The 16,910-nt window shown below is 46.7% G+C and overlaps 1 protein-coding gene across 3 annotated transcripts in view; it reads right to left on the reverse strand.

The window, feature by feature from the left end:
- The window catches only part of Chchd6 (coiled-coil-helix-coiled-coil-helix domain containing 6), a 212,507-nt gene that overhangs the window by 29,169 nt on the left and 166,428 nt on the right, over nucleotides 1-16,910 (reverse strand). For all 3 annotated transcript variants that reach the window (NM_001167736.1, NM_025351.3, XM_017321711.2), the window contains one exon: nucleotides 7,434-7,504. In NM_001167736.1, coding sequence (NP_001161208.1) covers nucleotides 7,434-7,504 — 71 coding nt within the window. The remainder of the gene's footprint in view (nucleotides 1-7,433; nucleotides 7,505-16,910) is intronic.

Consider the following 16,910-nt stretch of genomic DNA (forward strand, 5'->3'; position numbering starts at 1 on the left):
GGTTCTCTGTAAGAATTTGCACAGGAAAACACCAGAGTTGTCTCAGTTTCTACACTGTGTTTGAGAGGCTGACTAACCTGCCATGGCTACCTTGTCTGCCGGCATGGATACAGCCTCTGCCTTAGGATGGAAAAAGATGGCACACAGGGTGTCACAAAGCACCTGTGTCATGGTGTCCATCCACTGGATATACTGAACCACCTCTGATGGGAACTGAGCCAATGGCATCCCTTGAGTTCAGAGAGAGCTGAATGCTACCTGCATTAAGAAGGATGAATGAATGCTGCTTTATTTTGTGTTCAAATCAATGTACACCATCTTAATAAGTCAACTGTCATCAGCTCACTAAGTAGATGCAAACTGAAGGACTCTGGTGAGTCACCAACACAGTTTGTGTACTAAATCTTATCTTCCAGGGAGGGTAGCAGCTCAAACCAGCAAGTTTCAAGGGACATTAGTCAGAGATCCTTGGATCAAAGTCCTAGAAGCACAATGACTCGGTTTCAGGAAATAGTTAACAACTCTCTACCTCCTGGCTTGATCTAGATTCTCTAAAGCTGGCTCTTTGTGGCCTAGGAGGACAGTGAATGCTTCCTGACAATGAGAAGCCAAGGCAGGTTGTGAATGAATCCCATGGGAAAAGGACTGAAGGTTGTCATAAAAAATAGATGTAGCACAATAAATGCAGGCTGTTCCCTTGGGTCTTAATCTCTTCCTTCAGAAAACTAGAGCAATCCCGTCCACAGTGCTTGCATGAGATGGAAGGGCATATACACTGGGTATTCATATCTACACCAACAACTCAATTCTTCCAAAACAAGAGTCCCCAAACTGTGACTATCTGCCTCATCAAAAAGACTGACCTGGAGGCTGGAGTCGTCGGGATCTTGACTCAGGCCTCTGGAGATAATGGGAGTTTTCTAGGACCAACCCCGCTTTGCTGCTAGAGCAGCTCTGCCAAAGTTGTATTAAAGCTTTCTGGTTTTTGAACTTGCTGGCTGAGTCCAGCCATTTCTCAGAGGCTGCTAGCTCTGCCCCAGCAGCAGTGGAGCAGCAGAGGGAGACCTCGACTCCCTTGCCAGTCTTTGCAGGTGTCTAAGTACCAAGGAAACCTGAGAAAGGTCCTGCAGACGTGGCTGTGCATTCTTGGGCCACTTTCCTCACAGCATTTCTATTAGCTCATGGCTTCAGTGAAGGCCTGGAGGTCAGTAGGGTGATCTCACAGGGATGCAAAGAAATAGCATTCCTTGGGAGCCTGCCACATAGCTAGCTCAAGGCCCAGGACTCTAGGTGGGAGGCTAGAAACTTAGTTCTTTTCTTTTTTTAAAACACTTAGAAATTTCAGAGCCACTTAAAGTAAGAGGCTAAGAAGCTCATGTAAAGGCCCCAGAAAGGGTATTTCCAGAAGGTTCTCATGACTGGAGAAACTGAAACCATGGTTCAGAGCTTTAGGAAGGAAACATTCTGGAGCCACACCCTAGGATAGGGTGACTCAGCTAACTGTCAGGAAGACTATTGTAGCTGGTCAGCTGAGTCCCTGAGAATAAGATGACCTGTTTCATCTGAGTGACCACCAAGGACATATCTGAAAAGAAATCATTCCTGAAGCCTCTACAGTGCCTGACCTGCAGTTGAGAACCACCAGGAACACAAAGAAAGATCTATGATGGAGAAGGGCAGCAGGGATGAGTGATCCAGCCCACTAAAAGAGAAATCCAGCTGTTTTTCCTCAATGGAGGTAAGGAAACTGTCTGGAGGGCAGGAGATCCTTTATGCTACCTCTTGATGTTCCCATTGACATATGATTAAGGTCACCAGGAAACCAAAACAAGCCAATCCAGGACAGATGAGAAATGGCCCAGATCCTTCAGGAAAGAGGTGAGAGTCACCCCTCGAGGTAAAGAACCAAGTAACAACAGCAGTGACTTGCATGTGAGCAAACAACTTTACCCAGTGAAGTGAGGACATGTCCACTGCAGAATTCCCTTTTAACTGCACACGCCTTTCTCTGGTACTTAAAGCACATTCCTCTCCTACCCACTCCACATTCCTTCCACCCTCAGCAGGCAGGTCTTGGTTCTTTACCTAAGAAGGGTGACTCACATCTCTTTCTTGAAGGGTCTGGACCATTTCTCATCCTTCCTGGATTGGCTTGTTTTGGTTTCCTGCTGACTTTAATCATATGGCGATGGGAACGTCAAGAGGTAGCCTAAAGGATCTCCTGCTCTCCAGGACACATTCTCCTTACCTCCATCGAGGAGAAACAGTTGGATTTCTCTTTTAGTGGGCTGGATCACAGGTGCGAAGGACACCAGGAGCCCAAGTGGCCAGGGAAATCTCGGCTTCTACTTCAAAGGGATGACTGCACCTTCTGGCAGAAACACTCCTGTTCTGGAATCAAGAATTCTTTCCCAAAAGGAGCAAACAGTTGCAGGAACAAGAAGCAGGAAGATAAATTCAATGCTCAATTCATCCCCTCCCTCCCTTTTCCCATCCTATCCATGGTGATGGTGCTATCCACATTTAGGGCAAGTCTTCCCTCTTCAGGTAGACTCTACTCAAAGGCAACACACAGAGGTGTCTTCCAGGTAACTTTAAATTCAGTGAAGCCGACAGTGAAGAGTAACCATGCAGGATACCAAAACAGACCATATACTGGATTATAAGTCAAGCTTCCAAGAGATTTCACTTTCCTGTTCTCAAGTCACTAATTAGCAAACTGAACTTGAGAGCAAGCATACCAAAAGTAGAAAATCCTCCAATGTTTAGAAAATCATCAATATATTTCTTCAAGAAAAGAAATCTGAATTTAAAATTTTAAAAATTGAACTAAATTGCAATGAAAATACATCAGTTCAGAACTTAAAATGCTGTAGCAAAGCTATATGCTCAAGAGAGAATTCCTAGGCATGACCACAGATAAAAGAAAGGAAATAAAGCTGGGTGTGGTAAGCTTATCCACTGCTCATCCACAGCGAGCTGTTCTGAAGAAATGTGTTGTTAACAACATCATGTGAACAGTAGTAGAGCAGCTTATTATTTCTCTCTTAAATCAGCCAAATCACACGATGCAAACCCTGATGGCATGTGTTAATCACTTGGTGTGGCCTCCTGATGCAACTGAGACACACCATCTATAAGATGGCAGCAGCCACTGTCCAGGTCATAGAGCACACTACATTATGGCTGATTTTTTTCTTTGTAAAGTAGAATGAGCACACATTAAAATAATGACCAACAGTAGCCTCATATACAGAGCACTAAACCAGCAGCACCACCACTTGTGATCACCAAACATGGTGTGCTGTACACAGATGCCTGTGCTGTTGTCTCACTGGCTGCTCAGAGGTCTGTGTGCACTGACATGCAATGCTGTAGAAGTAAGTGTTCAGCCCCTCTGTGCTCTTCTGGCCTACTGCCCATGAGGTCCAAAGTTGTTTAAGGTGCTGCTAAATAGCACATGGATGCACTTTGCATTCTTAATAAAATGAAAATAGACCATGTGATTTTAATGTAACCCCAGCTTACTTCTAGGAACTTCATCTACATCTCTCTTCCCGCGCAGTACTCTGGTTATACCGGTCATCTTTCTGTTCCTTAAGTGAACTACAAGACTTCTTGTCTCAGGGCTTTATGCACATGCTGAAACTAGCTTCCCCTTCCTTCCTTTGGCAACTCCTTTTCATCTCATAAGAGTCAGTTCAAATGTCATTTCCTCTGCAAATCCAGCCTAGGTCAGGTTCCTTGCTGGACACTCCTAACTCATGCACCATATCTCATAGTACTACTAGACCATTGTGAACGTTTGCTGGGAAATTGCTTCCTCTGCAATTCAGTTTAAGAAACTGTTTTTCATATCTCAAATGTCACTAGGTTCTTCCTGGCAGAGAAAGAAGCTGTCCTGTTCCTAGCTAGAACCTCAGTTCTATCAGCTATCAGGAACAGGAGCCACGCCACATGTGGTAAATGAATGAACAAAAACATGGACAGAGTTTATCATCTCAGTAATCATTTGGTTTGCTCAGAGCTGTTAGCGATGCTCCACTGTCTTGGAAGGAAACTCCCACCATTTCTGCCACTAGCAGCTGGCATTCATTCCTGTGACATTTACAATGCAATTTGCAATCATTTGCTAATCTGAAAAATTTCACAAACATTTTTTCCTTTGATATTTAAGGAAAATACTTTCTAACTTTGCACTGTTTACTACATGAGGGAAAAGACAGTATTCTAGAAACTCTATTCATCAAATCTTTCTCTACCAAGCAAGTGTTGTGAAGTGACTCAATGGCTGCCATTATTAAAATCTCTTAGTACTGGTGGAGCTGAGACTCACAGATGGTTCACAAAGAACATCCACTTCTTGAACACAGTCCTAAAGGCTAGATACCCATGTGGCCATGGGGTGGCAGTTTCTGGGGAGTGAGAGGCCCATAGCCCTGCTTCATGGACAGTGCCTTCTCCCCATATCTTCTCAGGATGGGAAGAACAAGGCATCCTCCTAGCATCCCTCTCACATGAACACTGATCCCACTGACAAGGACTCAATACTTATGACCAGATCATCTCTCAGAGATCCAGCTGGGTTCCTGAAGACTGCTGACTCAGCCTCTAGCCAAAAGTCATGCTGCTACCACCATCAGCAGCTGACACAATCCTATGCCTCCCTTCTCTGTGGAGGCTATGTGCCATCATGTAGGGTATTGCAAAGTGTATCCTATTTAGAGGTGAAGAAACAAAGACCTCACTGATTGGAGTGACTTCCTAGTAAGTGTAGGGCTGAGGTCTGAGCCAGACGGTCAGGCCTAGTGATCTAAGGCCCCAGCCACCTACCCCAGGTTCAGAGAGTTCTTAGAGCAGAGGGTCCAGAGAAATAGTCAATGGTTAAGATCATTTTCTTGAAGAGATCCTGAGTTTGGTTCCCGGCACCCATATGGGGTGACTAACAGTTGTTTTACACACACACACACACACACACACACACACACACACACATTTTTATTTCTTATGTAAGTTGGTGTTTTGCCTACATGTATGTCTGTATGAGGATATTGGATCCCCCAGAATAGGAGTTAGAGACAGTTGAAAGCTGCCATGTTGGTGCTGAGAATTGAACCTGGGTGAGCAGTCAGCTCTTAACCACTAAGACATCTCTCCAGCACTCCTCTTTCAAAAATAATTATTATTTTTAATATGTGTTTTTGTACAATATGTCTATGTGTGAGCATATTCATGACATACATATATTAAAAATAAAATAGATCTTAAAAAAAAAGAAAGATAGCAGAGACAAAGACCTAAGACAGAGTGCTGAAACAGTCTGAGTTAGGCTTTAGCCCCAGGCCTGTTACACATCCACTGTGTCAGATCAACTTAACAGGGGGAAGAGGACATGTCTCCTTGGCTTATTGATTCAGAAGCTTTAGAACACGGCCACTTGATACTGAGGCTTTGGGCCTGTGGCAGCACAAGACATGATGCAGGAAACTTGTGGTAGAGGAGGCCTGCTTACCTCACAGCAGTTACCTCACAGCAGCTAGAAAGCAAGAAGCAGGAGATGGAAGGCCAATATGCCCTTCAAGGCTATGCCCCTAATGGTCTAACTCCCCCTTTCTAGATGGTATCTTCTAATGGCTTTACCATCTCACGACAGCATTGTGGCTGGGGATCATGTCTTTAATTCCTGTGACTTTGGGTGGGTGTGACATGTAAGATACAAAGTATACCAACCAGCTGTGATCTCAGGCAAAGGGTCCTTGACATCTTTTCCAGCTCCTTCTAGCCATGTGTACACTGAGAGCAGTAATAGCATACTAGAGAACCAAACTGAAGGTGGGCAAAGCACTACTATTCAAGATAGGTTCAGCAAGAAGCAGTGGTCATCCAGGTGTGCTACAAACACACAAGACTTTCACCTCATAAAAACCATATTGGTCCATTTCTACCTTGTCTTCAGAGGTCAAGAGGATGCAAAAGCAGCCTCTGACAATGAAGTCAGGTTCACAAAGGCAGACGGCAGGGCACCAGGTATTGAAGGGTGAAGCAGCTTTACTTTCCTGTTGATAGAGAGGCAGGCGCCGCATAGGGACAATGGGTATCACCTGACTCCCATTCTCCTTCCCAGTCTGGCACGAGGCTTTCACAATCTGGGGTGAAGCTAGAGCTCAGGAAGTCTTTATAAAATAGGTTCTGTTGTCCCTCCATGAAGGCAAGGACACCAGTAGGCAGATGACACACACCTAAATGTCCTCTGTCATTCAGGAGACATGTACTATTCAGGCTCGTGGGGGTGGTGGGAAAGGGCAACATTCCCACGGCTGTGTACCCATCCCTTTCCAGTCTCCTTCCACCTGATGGGAAAGCCCTGCCTGCCCACACTATAGACTCCCATTGTCCCTAGGACTTAGGGTTTCAAGACTGTTGTTTTCTGTTCCTTCCTTGGTGCTGCTTATCAGCATCCCTTAGCTACAAGTGTTTCACAAGGTGGGAACAAAAGGAAGCCTGTTCCTTATGGTACCCCACCATATCCTCAGGTCTCTTCTGACTGTACATCCCCATTCTCCACCCTATTCTCCTGGCTCTTTGCATGGGTCACGGATATCCATAGCATTTTCTTTTACAAGTACTTGTCACCTCATAGCTATGCAATCCTCCTCTGACACTTTCTTCTCATGGTATCATATCCAACCATTTTGTACCATGATGGGCTTTTCTGGTGTCTCACCTAACTTGCTGGGAGAGAGACTGCCAAGGGAGCAGAGGGGTTAATAGTTCATCAGAGAATCCCAGTCTCCTGGCACACAGACCATATTCACACTTAAGGTTTTCCTTTCCCAAGAAGCTATTCCCCAAATGATTCATGAAAAAGCCTATGCCTCCCTGTTTCTGACATCCTGGCTCAGAGTGCTCACGGACAGCAGCACAGGAACATGGCAGATGGGGCTAAGTACTGGCACATGCGTCTTTGACCTCTCTGAGCCTTTTTCATTTGGGAGCACAGCATGAGTGTCCTGAGCATGAGGAGCACTGTGTGTTCAGCAGGAACAGGAGGCTCCCACAGGGGAAATGCTGACACTCTCATCCCCATCCCCCACTCTTCATAAAGTAGTGGGCCAGGGCTGACCCCCAGATCCCATGGAGCCTGTTCACTGCCTCTCACCTAGCTAGATAACAAAGCAGCTGCTGCCCCAGAAAATGGCAGTGGATGCAGCCCACTGTAACACACTGAAGAGCTGAGAAGAGCTGTGTGCTAATCTGGGTAATTACTGATGGCCAATGGCTACCTTCAGCCCAACTGAGGGGGCTGATGAACAGATGGCTGTCTTGTTATTAGAGATATTTGCCATCAGGCAGGTGGCAGCAGGTTTCAAGCCACACATGGGGATTTCTACAAATGCAGGCAAGTTTACAAAGAACAATAAGCAGATTCTTACTTTATTGTGCTCTCTGCTTTTGAAGCCGCCTCATGGAATTGTTGGGAAGACAGTTTATACAGCTCAGCATTCTACAAAGAGAAAACACAAAATTAGTTACCAAAGGTTACCATCTTCTTCTAGAAGCTTGTGGGACACAATCACAATAGAACTGGACAGATGCTAATATCTTAATTGGTGTCAGCTTAGCCTAGGTCCTAGCTCCCATGGCATGCTGATCACTTGATGGAATCCCAGAAAAGTGACTGCAAACCATGATAACTTTTAGTTCAGGGAGTGGCAAGCTGCAGGTCACAGGCCAAATCTGCTGGCTACCTTGCTTATAAATAAAGTTTCCTGGCTACACACACCCAGCTTGTATGCTGCAGGATCAGTGGAATGGCTGTGGTGGAGCCTGCATGGTCTGCAAAGCCTGAAACATCTATTACTTGTAAAGAAGAATGTGCTGACATTGATTTATTCCCATCCCTACTGGACAAATGGGCCATGCTGCCTAAAGAGGTCAAGTGACAAGCCAAAGTCATACAGTGAGCAGCAGTGTCAGGGCTATCCAGTGTCTTGACTCCTAGACTGAGGCATGCTCTGTTGCTTCCCATGATGCACTGTGGGAGGGTCTTAAGGCATGGACCTATCTTCTCTGAAGTTATCCATTACACATATACCTACAGACTCAGGATGGCAGGACAAACCTAGGAGCAAGAACATGCCAGCTGTGTTTGATCCTGGTGTTACAATGTGATTTTCAGTAAGTTGCTTAACTTGTTAGTCACTTCTGGTCACACAGGCCTAGCCTAACACTTTCCTTTTTCTCTAAAGCTCTGACATCTTCGTTTGCTCCCAGAGAAGACTGATACTGACATCCTTTCAGCCTCAGGCCTTTGCACTCCAGGTGGGAGTATTCAGATCCATGCAGTTGGTCAGACAAATAGACTGCAGGGGAAGGCCACATCTGGAGGCTGAGACAGGGTGGGTTAAGTGGGCCCTGTACAGAGGTGTAGGGTAAGTGGTCAGATGTCTTGAGTGGGGTATGAAGCCAGTAACAGATGCCTTTGTGTGGCCCTTTGTGGATGCCAAGGTCAGGTCCTTTGCACAGCAATGTATTCACTCCTGATAAGGGACTCTTGGCGTTTGAGATGAGCAAACAGCTTCAGGCTCATCAGTCCTTGCAATAAACTGACATGACAGTGAAAGGACTCTGGACTCTTAGGGCTGGACCTCCTTGCACATTTGTCAGGCTCCACCTGGCTCTACCTACCTGCTGAAGAAAAGCAACAAGCCAGTCCCTGGATGGACAGGAAAAGAGAAGTCTGAATACAGGTTGCCAGGAGAGCACATTATGTGGTGTGGAACCCGATTAGGTCTATAGGGAAGGGAACTAAGGCAGAGAACTTCCTCTAGGAGACTAGGTGAACACAGGTCTGGGCTGGAATCAGGCTCCACCTTTATCCGCTCTCTGAGATTTCCACTGTCTACAGTCTCAGGCAGGATTGGTGGGAGGTCATCATGAAAAGGAGACTCTTGCAGGAGAGCTTAGGAACACAGAGTCCCTGGCGGGGAGGCCCAGGAACTAGAAGGTGGAGCAGGTCATCTAGCTTATCCCTTCTAGTTTCCTCTCTCCACACCAGGGAGCCTTCTCTAAGGCATGCCAACAACTTCAGTACACAACAGGCATGAAATAAACACAAGTCTTCCTCACAGCCTGGCAGTAGAAGATCTATATTAATGGCACACTCGGGAAGCTTTCTGCTTCTCCTCTGAGTCCTTGCGCTCACATCCCTGCTTCAAATGGTGTGACATTCCCTGATATGGCTGTCGTGGCTGAGGATAAAGGCAGAGGCAACCTGATCAGTCTCTCCCAATTCCTCTAGCACATGTTCCTTTGTGACCACTGGGCTTCTGGTGGAGCCTCCTGAGGATGTGGCCTGGCTCATGGGCTCACAGTATGACAGCACTTTGGTGTGTACTGGCCGCAGTCTGTGGTAAACCACTTACTTCCTCTAAGCTTTGATTTCTTAACTGCAGAGTGAGAGAAAAGCACCCAGATCTCCCCAACCCACATACACCGTAGAGCTTCTGAAGCCACAAAGAACCTCGTGTTCTTTCCACAGACGTGGGTCTTTCTTCCTCATAAAAAACCCACCCAACTCTTTTGAGTTTCTTTTCTTCTATATGTGTTCACGGGTCAGATCACAGGCTTCCAGGCCCAGTCACTTGCTGAGTCCCTCTCAAAGAGAGGACTCAAAGGCTGAGATGGGGCCCATGTACTGTGGGCAAGCAGAAGAGGCCTAGAGCCATTGCTCTGTATGGTAGGCAGCATGCATCTGTCCCAGGGGACATAGAGCCAATCATGTGGTCAGTAGGATTTGTCATAGGAAGTGTCCACAGGCCAAGAAGTGGTTACTGCCACCCCCCCCCCCCGTAGCTTCCTCTATTTTCCTCATGATGACTCAGTGAAAATCCCCCATTGGTCCCATCCTGACTGCCGTGCAGACCCATGGCAGTGGGCTGTGTAACAACCACTGGCCCAGAAGCACAGGAAAGGTCTCCAAGCCACAACAGAGGTTCATTTGTCCATGAGCCCCTGGTTCTCCAGCCTTCCTCATTAAGGACAAGGATCCTGTAGACTACAACTTGTCATAATTGTGGGCTTCTTAAGGACTGGTCAATTTGTTCATCCTGAGAACACTAGGAATGGGGGTGGGATCCAAGTCAACTGGAGCCTGTGCTCTGGCCATATGGATGCTCAGACACCACAATGTCACAATTACAAATGGGCATGAGGCCAGTATTTTGAGCTGTCAGAATACCTACCAGAGCAGCCTGTAAACTTGATCAGACAGTCTTCTTGGGAACTGATACCTGAACTGAACCCAACCAAAGTATTTCTCTCGCTCCCCCTCTCTGCCTCTGGTGGTTCCAACAATGGAGTCCACGGTCTAGTTCATGGCAGACTAGCACTCAACTTTACAGCACAATTTTTGTCACATCAATATTTTCAAAAGTGAAAGCAGGCCAGGGGTTATAGTGAGTGGCAAGCATGCTGGGGCTTGTATCCTGGCCCCACCCATCTCCTTCCTACTTCTGGGTGAGGTCATGGTACACTTGTGAGCACCTTGTGGGCAAGTACTTTAATTAGAGAGCATTCTGTGAGGCACGCTGTGAGTGGGCACTCTGAAGGACCACACTGAAAGCACACCCTGTGAAGGAGCACCTTGTGAGGGAGCACAGTGGGGGGAGGGCTCTGTGAGTAAGCCCTCTGCACCTCAAGTCAAACAGCTCCTACCATGTCCTCTAGGCCAACAAATTCTCCTACCGTTGTAAACAGTGCTGAGGAGAACAAGTGCCTACCTGCAGCTCTGTGTGTGAATGAGCCTATCTACAGAGAATACTCTAGAAGTCAGGGTCTTGAGACAAAGACTGCATTTATTTCTAATGAACTGTAAAGGATAAGAAGATATGAGCCAAACAAGGAGGAGGACCCATGAAGAGAGAGAACATGGGTGTCCAAAGGGCAGTGCAGGTACATGAGGGGAGCAGAGACTGTCAAACAGTGGGATCAAGGGCAGGGAGGGCTAAGATACTCAGTGGGTGCAGCTGACTCAACTTCAGGCTCAGAGCCTGAGTTCCAATGAGGGGTGAATAAAACCCTGGCTTTGTTTGTTTTGTGTTTTTTGAAACAAGGGTTTGTTTTATAGCCCAGGCTAAACTGGAACTCATTATGTAGATAATACTGGACTAAGAGTCACAGTGCTCTTCCTATCTCAGCCTCCTGAGTGCTGAAATTACAGTCCTCAGCTACTATGCCTGTCTGTTTAAGTGAGGGAATAGCAAAGCAGTACTGTTTTTAAAAGACTGTGGCAGCTGTGGACAATGGAGTCCCATCTTTCTGGAGGGGTCATCAGCACTGGAGGGTCCTGGACTGCCCAGGACCTGGGAGCTACAGTTACCACAGAAGCTCACAGGCTTTCTGACAGCTCTCTGATGGGCCTGCACTGTCCGCACGTCATCTGTGCCCACCATCATGAACTGATAGTTTTGGAGACTTTTCTTCCCATAGAGTCCTCAGGTTCCCACTTCTGGAATGCCTTTTCCTCTGCTCTAGACAGCTGCCCCTCCTCCGCTGCCTGCAGCTGCTTCTTGAGCACATCTGAAGGCAGAAGACCTGATCTCCATTAATTAAATTTGCCATTAAAAATTAAATAATGTGAGTAAGAAGGTGTGAGCATTATCTCTGTGGGTTTCAAAAGTCGCAGTGTTTCTTCAATTACTTCCCAAGCAGTTTTCATATTTCATACTGTCTGATTTCTCCAAGGGCCTGGATTTGCAAGATCAAAAGAGAGTGTGAGGGTGAGAGAAGCAAGGTGGGAAGGCGGGAAGGGGAGGATAGCATCAAAACATGTCGTGGGCAGGAGAGATCGACCTGCTATCCCCAGGCAGAGCTAGGAGAAGCAGCAGAATGGAAAGATGTAGGGGCACAGAGGTTGGCAGCAAGTCTCCCAAGTGCAGGTCAGGGTGAGGCCCATGTGTCCATGTATATGACAATGGATATGGAAACAAGAGCTTACCCTATATGCCTGGAAAAGAGCTGCTCCTGGGCCAGAGCCCTCAATACAGATACCTAGGCCAAAAGCATTCAGGAATGATCTACTAAGGAAAAAGAAAACAGGGCTGGGTGTCATGGAGACCCAGCTTGAGAAGGGTCATAGCATTAGAGAGAACTCAGCTGATATCACTATGGAGAAACCATGCAGGGCCATGTAGGAACAGAGTGGGCTTCTGGTGTTCAGGTCAGGACCTCTCCTCCTAGTGTGTGTCCTGGGCAAGACTTGCATTGCCATGTCCTCTCCTCTGTACAGTAAGATGATGGAGTAGTCAGCACAGGCTGGATGGGAGTGGGGGCAGGGCAATGCATTATAGAATTACACAATGCCTGGCACACACTGGACACTCAATAAATGTTTTAAGAACTTAACAAACAACGCTCACTTTATGCATATGAACCAACAAGGCCAGCAGAGTGTGGAAGAATTCTGAGAGCTGAGGAGTGAAAGAAGGCTCATCATAGGGCTTTTAGTCTCATTTGCTCATGGTCTATCCCCAGAGCCTGTGAGAGGGCCTGATACAAGAATTGCTGAATAAATTAAAACCAAGGCCAGAACCATAAGAGTGATGCACAGGCTAGTTAGGAGGAAGACAGTTCCTAAGCTCCAGCTCTGCACTGGGTCTGTACTCATAGATTTAGCAGGCTACTGCAGACCAACTTGGGGTAGCACATGGTATGACCAGGGCACAGAAGACTAAGGCATGGCTTGGGGAGGGCAGGCAGATTGAAGCTCAGGGACTTGGATTCCTGCCCAAGTGGTGGGAGTATTTTAACACAAGCTGTGGGAGGATGCAAGAGGCAACAGTCACATGTGTGCTGGCCTTAGCAGCAATATACACAGAATCAATATCCAATGGGGGTGAGAAATATGTCTCCTCAGAAGGTTCACTGGTCTTCCTTGGCCAGGCACTATTGTAGGGATTGCCCAGCAGGCCAATTTGATTCCCAGAAAGCTCAGAAGAGTTATTCTGAGGTAAGAACTTAGCAGATGAAGAAACTGAGGAGGCCCAGAGAGGCAAAGGGACAACCAAGGTGAAAGGACAGGAGGTCAAAGAGCAGGGTGGGACAGGCCAGAAATGGATGCAAACATGTCCAACACACCATAGTTCCAACACACCACTTGCTTCTTTTGTACATTCAGTAAGCATATATTGGGTGCTTGCTATTTGCCAAGGCTTGCCCTACAAGCAGTGAGCACAGCAGGCAAGGGGATGAAGTCCTTGTTCCACAGAGCTAACAGTGTGGATATGGAAGAAGTAAACAGATAATTTCACTCAGTGTCAATGCCACTTGAAAGATCACACCAAAAGCTTAAGGGGCTATGGTTTTCATAAGGTGTCAGGGAAGGCCTCTCCCCCTGCCTGGCCACCTCAGGCAGTCAGCTAACTGACATGAAGTCAGGGCTTGGGCAGGGTCTGACAGGGTGACTGTACTAGGTGAGTTCTTGATAAAACAATAAACACAGACAGCCTTTCAAAGTGAGGCGAATAGATATTGAAGGTCATCCAGGGATGACCACAAATGCAGAACCTGTATTAGGGACAGGAAGAAGCCACTGGAGGCTGTACTATGAGATATGGCACCAGAGATCCCTTTTAGAAGGATCATGGGCAGTATGTAGCAGCCTAAATGGAGAGCAGTGGAGGCAGCCTGGCTACCTGGAGGCTACTGCAGTGGCCTTGGTGAGAGGGCCAGGTCACTTATTGGTGGGCAAACCATCTCTGTGGCAGTGATGAAGAATGAGGCACAGATCTTTGCCTTGGTTGGTGGAGATGGCTGAAATTGAGGACAAAGCTGGCATTTTTGGCAGGTTCCACTTTTAAGTATTGGATGAACCTGGAAAGCCTTTGTGTTCTTATCAGTACTATATCTGACTACACCCTGTTTGTTCCCTTTCTCTGTCCTTCCAAAAGTATCGTTCTACAAAGCCTCCTCTCTCCCACACCCCTACCCCTGGTGTTTTTATTACATTCCTGCACTAGAGAATGTCGCCCTCCACCCAACTCCTGGAGATTAACTGTCAATTATCACTGCTTCCTGCCCCTGGGGTCTCCATGTCAAGTTGCAGCTGAACACGTAAGATGGCTTTGCCTCCAGATCATCTGAACTCTTTTCCTTTCCCACGGTGCTCTTCTCATTCACTCCTCACCGTGGTAAAGTGGGCTATTACAGACTGCACTGCATGCAGATGTCTTTGCTGTCCCCTGTGGTTGCATCCTCTGCCTCCAGCTCACCATCCAGGCAGTGGTAAGAGCAGTCTTTACAGGCACTCTGGGCTGGGAACTTCCAAAGACTCCCAAGGATCCCCGCTGGAGTCAGGGCCTCTCCTAATGACCCTGGAACTATTCTCAGTCTCTGTGCACCACTTGCAAAGCCTTACTTATTCTTGAAGCCTCCAGGATGTTCTAAATACTCCTTCCTTTGCTAATTCTTCCCTGTCTACCTGGGAAGCTCCTGGTCCTGCACTGAGGCCCAGTAGCATCCCTTCCACTGAATGAACGATATTTGTTGGTCTCTCTAGTCAGACTTCTCAGGGCCTTCTCCATGCTCTGTATTAAGATACAATTTTCAGTAGCATTTCTCACTGTGTACTGCAGTCATCTGCTAATTATCTATCTGCCCTGGGAACTGCTTGAGCTCCAGGGTAGCTTTGTACCTTTTTGCCAATGCTTGGGCAAGCCCTGAGCCTAACCAGTGAATATTTTTATTTATTTATTTTTATTGGTTTGTTTGTTTATTGAAACAAGGTCTCTCTTTGTAGTCTTAGCTGTCCTAGAACTTACTATGTAGACCAGGTTGGCCTCAAACTCACAGGATCTGTCTGCCTCAGCCTCTAGAGTGCTAGGTGTAAAGGTGTGTGCCACTCCACCCAGCCCAACCAACGTATACTTAATGAATGGCTGAAGGGCATTTTAAATTCATTCTGGACCACTTTGTACTCATCACCTTTGGTCTACCCAATTAGATATAGGTCCCTCAACTGTCAGGACCATTTTTCTAAAACAATTCTATCATACCCCAATCCCTTCCTTTTCTAGGGCACCTACCCTTACTGTTTCAGGTACCCCTCATTCCTAAGGACATTAGTCTATGCTCTTATTTCTTTTTTTTTTTTGAGTTTTTTTTTATTAATATTTTTATTACATATTTTCCTCAATTACATTTCCAATGCTATCCCAAAAGTCCCCCATACCCTCCCCCCCACTTCCCTACCCACTCATTCCCATTTTTTTTGGCCCTGGAGTTCCCCTGTACTGGGGCATATACAGTTTGCGTGTCCAATGGGCCTCTCTTTTCAGTGATGGCCGAGTAGGCCATCTTTTGATACATATGCAGCTAGAGTCAAGAGCTCCGGGGTACTGGTTAGTTCATAATGTTGTTCCACCTATAGGGTTGCAGATCCCTTTAGCTCCTTGGGTACTTTCTCTAGCTCCTCCATTGGGAGCCCTGTGATCCATCCATTAGCTGACTGTGAGCATCCACTTCTGTGTTTGCTAGGCCCCGGCATAGTCTCACAAGAGACAGCTACATCTGGGTCCTTTCGATAAAATCTTGCTAGTGTATGCAATGGTGTCAGCGTTTGGAAGCTGATTATGGGGTGGATCCCTGGATATGGCAGTCTCTAGATGGTCCATCCTTTCGTCTCAGCTCCAAACTTTGTCTCTGTAACTCCTTCCATGGGTGTTTTGTTCCCAATTCTAAGGAGGGGCATAGTGTCCACACTTCAGTCTTCATTCTTCTTGAGTTTCATGTGTTTTATGCTCTTATTTCTTAACATACCTGCCATCTAAGTTCCCCAACCACTTCTAGGTCTGAACTGCTAATTAGAGAGCTGGTGAGGTGGTTGTAGGTGAGATCCTTTCAAAAGTATTTGCATTTGTGAAGAGGTAGAGAGAAACACACACACACACACACACACACACACACACACACACACACACACACATCCCACACATCCCACACCACACCCCACACACCAAAACACCAAAAACTTCCTGCCACTCTTTGTTTGCTCTGCAATCTCCTCTATGCCTCTTTTATGGGTTTGGTGGCGCCTTCCAGACTTTCAGCCACTCCTGGGGTTGTGTATGTTTTGTTGGGTATGTAGCTGGGGTGGGAGAAGAATTTACTTGGACATATGTGCTTTTTTATGTCTGTACACAGCATGTATATATATCACACATAGTAACAAAAATGCAAAGCTGTATTAATTGGCAATAGCTGCACATTTTCTGTGATGATTTGCACTGAATACTAAACAGAAGGCAGCAGACCTTCAGGGATGAGAGGCTTCATCCAGAAACTCCTCCTTTATGCATGAGCAAGATGTGTGTCTGTATATGTGTGACCCTTTGGCATTCTGGTATGGAATGACAGAAGGTGTATCTTGTAGCTCCTTAGGTAGGACAGATACCATAAAACTTAGGAGGACTGAAGGCAAGACCACATGTGTGTCTGGCTCCTTCCACCAGAGCAGAGCAGCCTGCTACTCAAGAAAAACTTCCAAGAAGTTCCTGATAAACAGAATGAAAAGGTCAAAGTTCTGTTTAAAGCCATGTGAGCAAACTGATCTCTGAGAGTGTTGCAGTACTGAGAGGTCAGATTCACTTGCCCAGACCTGGGCTTATAGACTGGGATTGGATCCCCAGGACTTCTTGAGGCCAGGGAGCAGGTGTTAGAGAACGACCAGCACAGAGTTTGTATAGCTATGAGAATAGAGCAGTCCTTAACCTGGATGTACAAAAGCCGTGGCAGGGAGGGAATTTAAGGGTGCACTTGGAGAAAGTAGAACTGACAAGGTAATCTACCAGTGTAAGCCCTCCACTGGCAGAGCATGGGGAGGAGGCAGGCAGTAGGGAGTTACAGCACTCTAA

Source organism: Mus musculus, chromosome 6 (genome assembly GCF_000001635.26).
Source record: "Mus musculus strain C57BL/6J chromosome 6, GRCm38.p6 C57BL/6J".
NCBI lineage: Eukaryota > Metazoa > Chordata > Mammalia > Rodentia > Muridae > Mus > Mus musculus.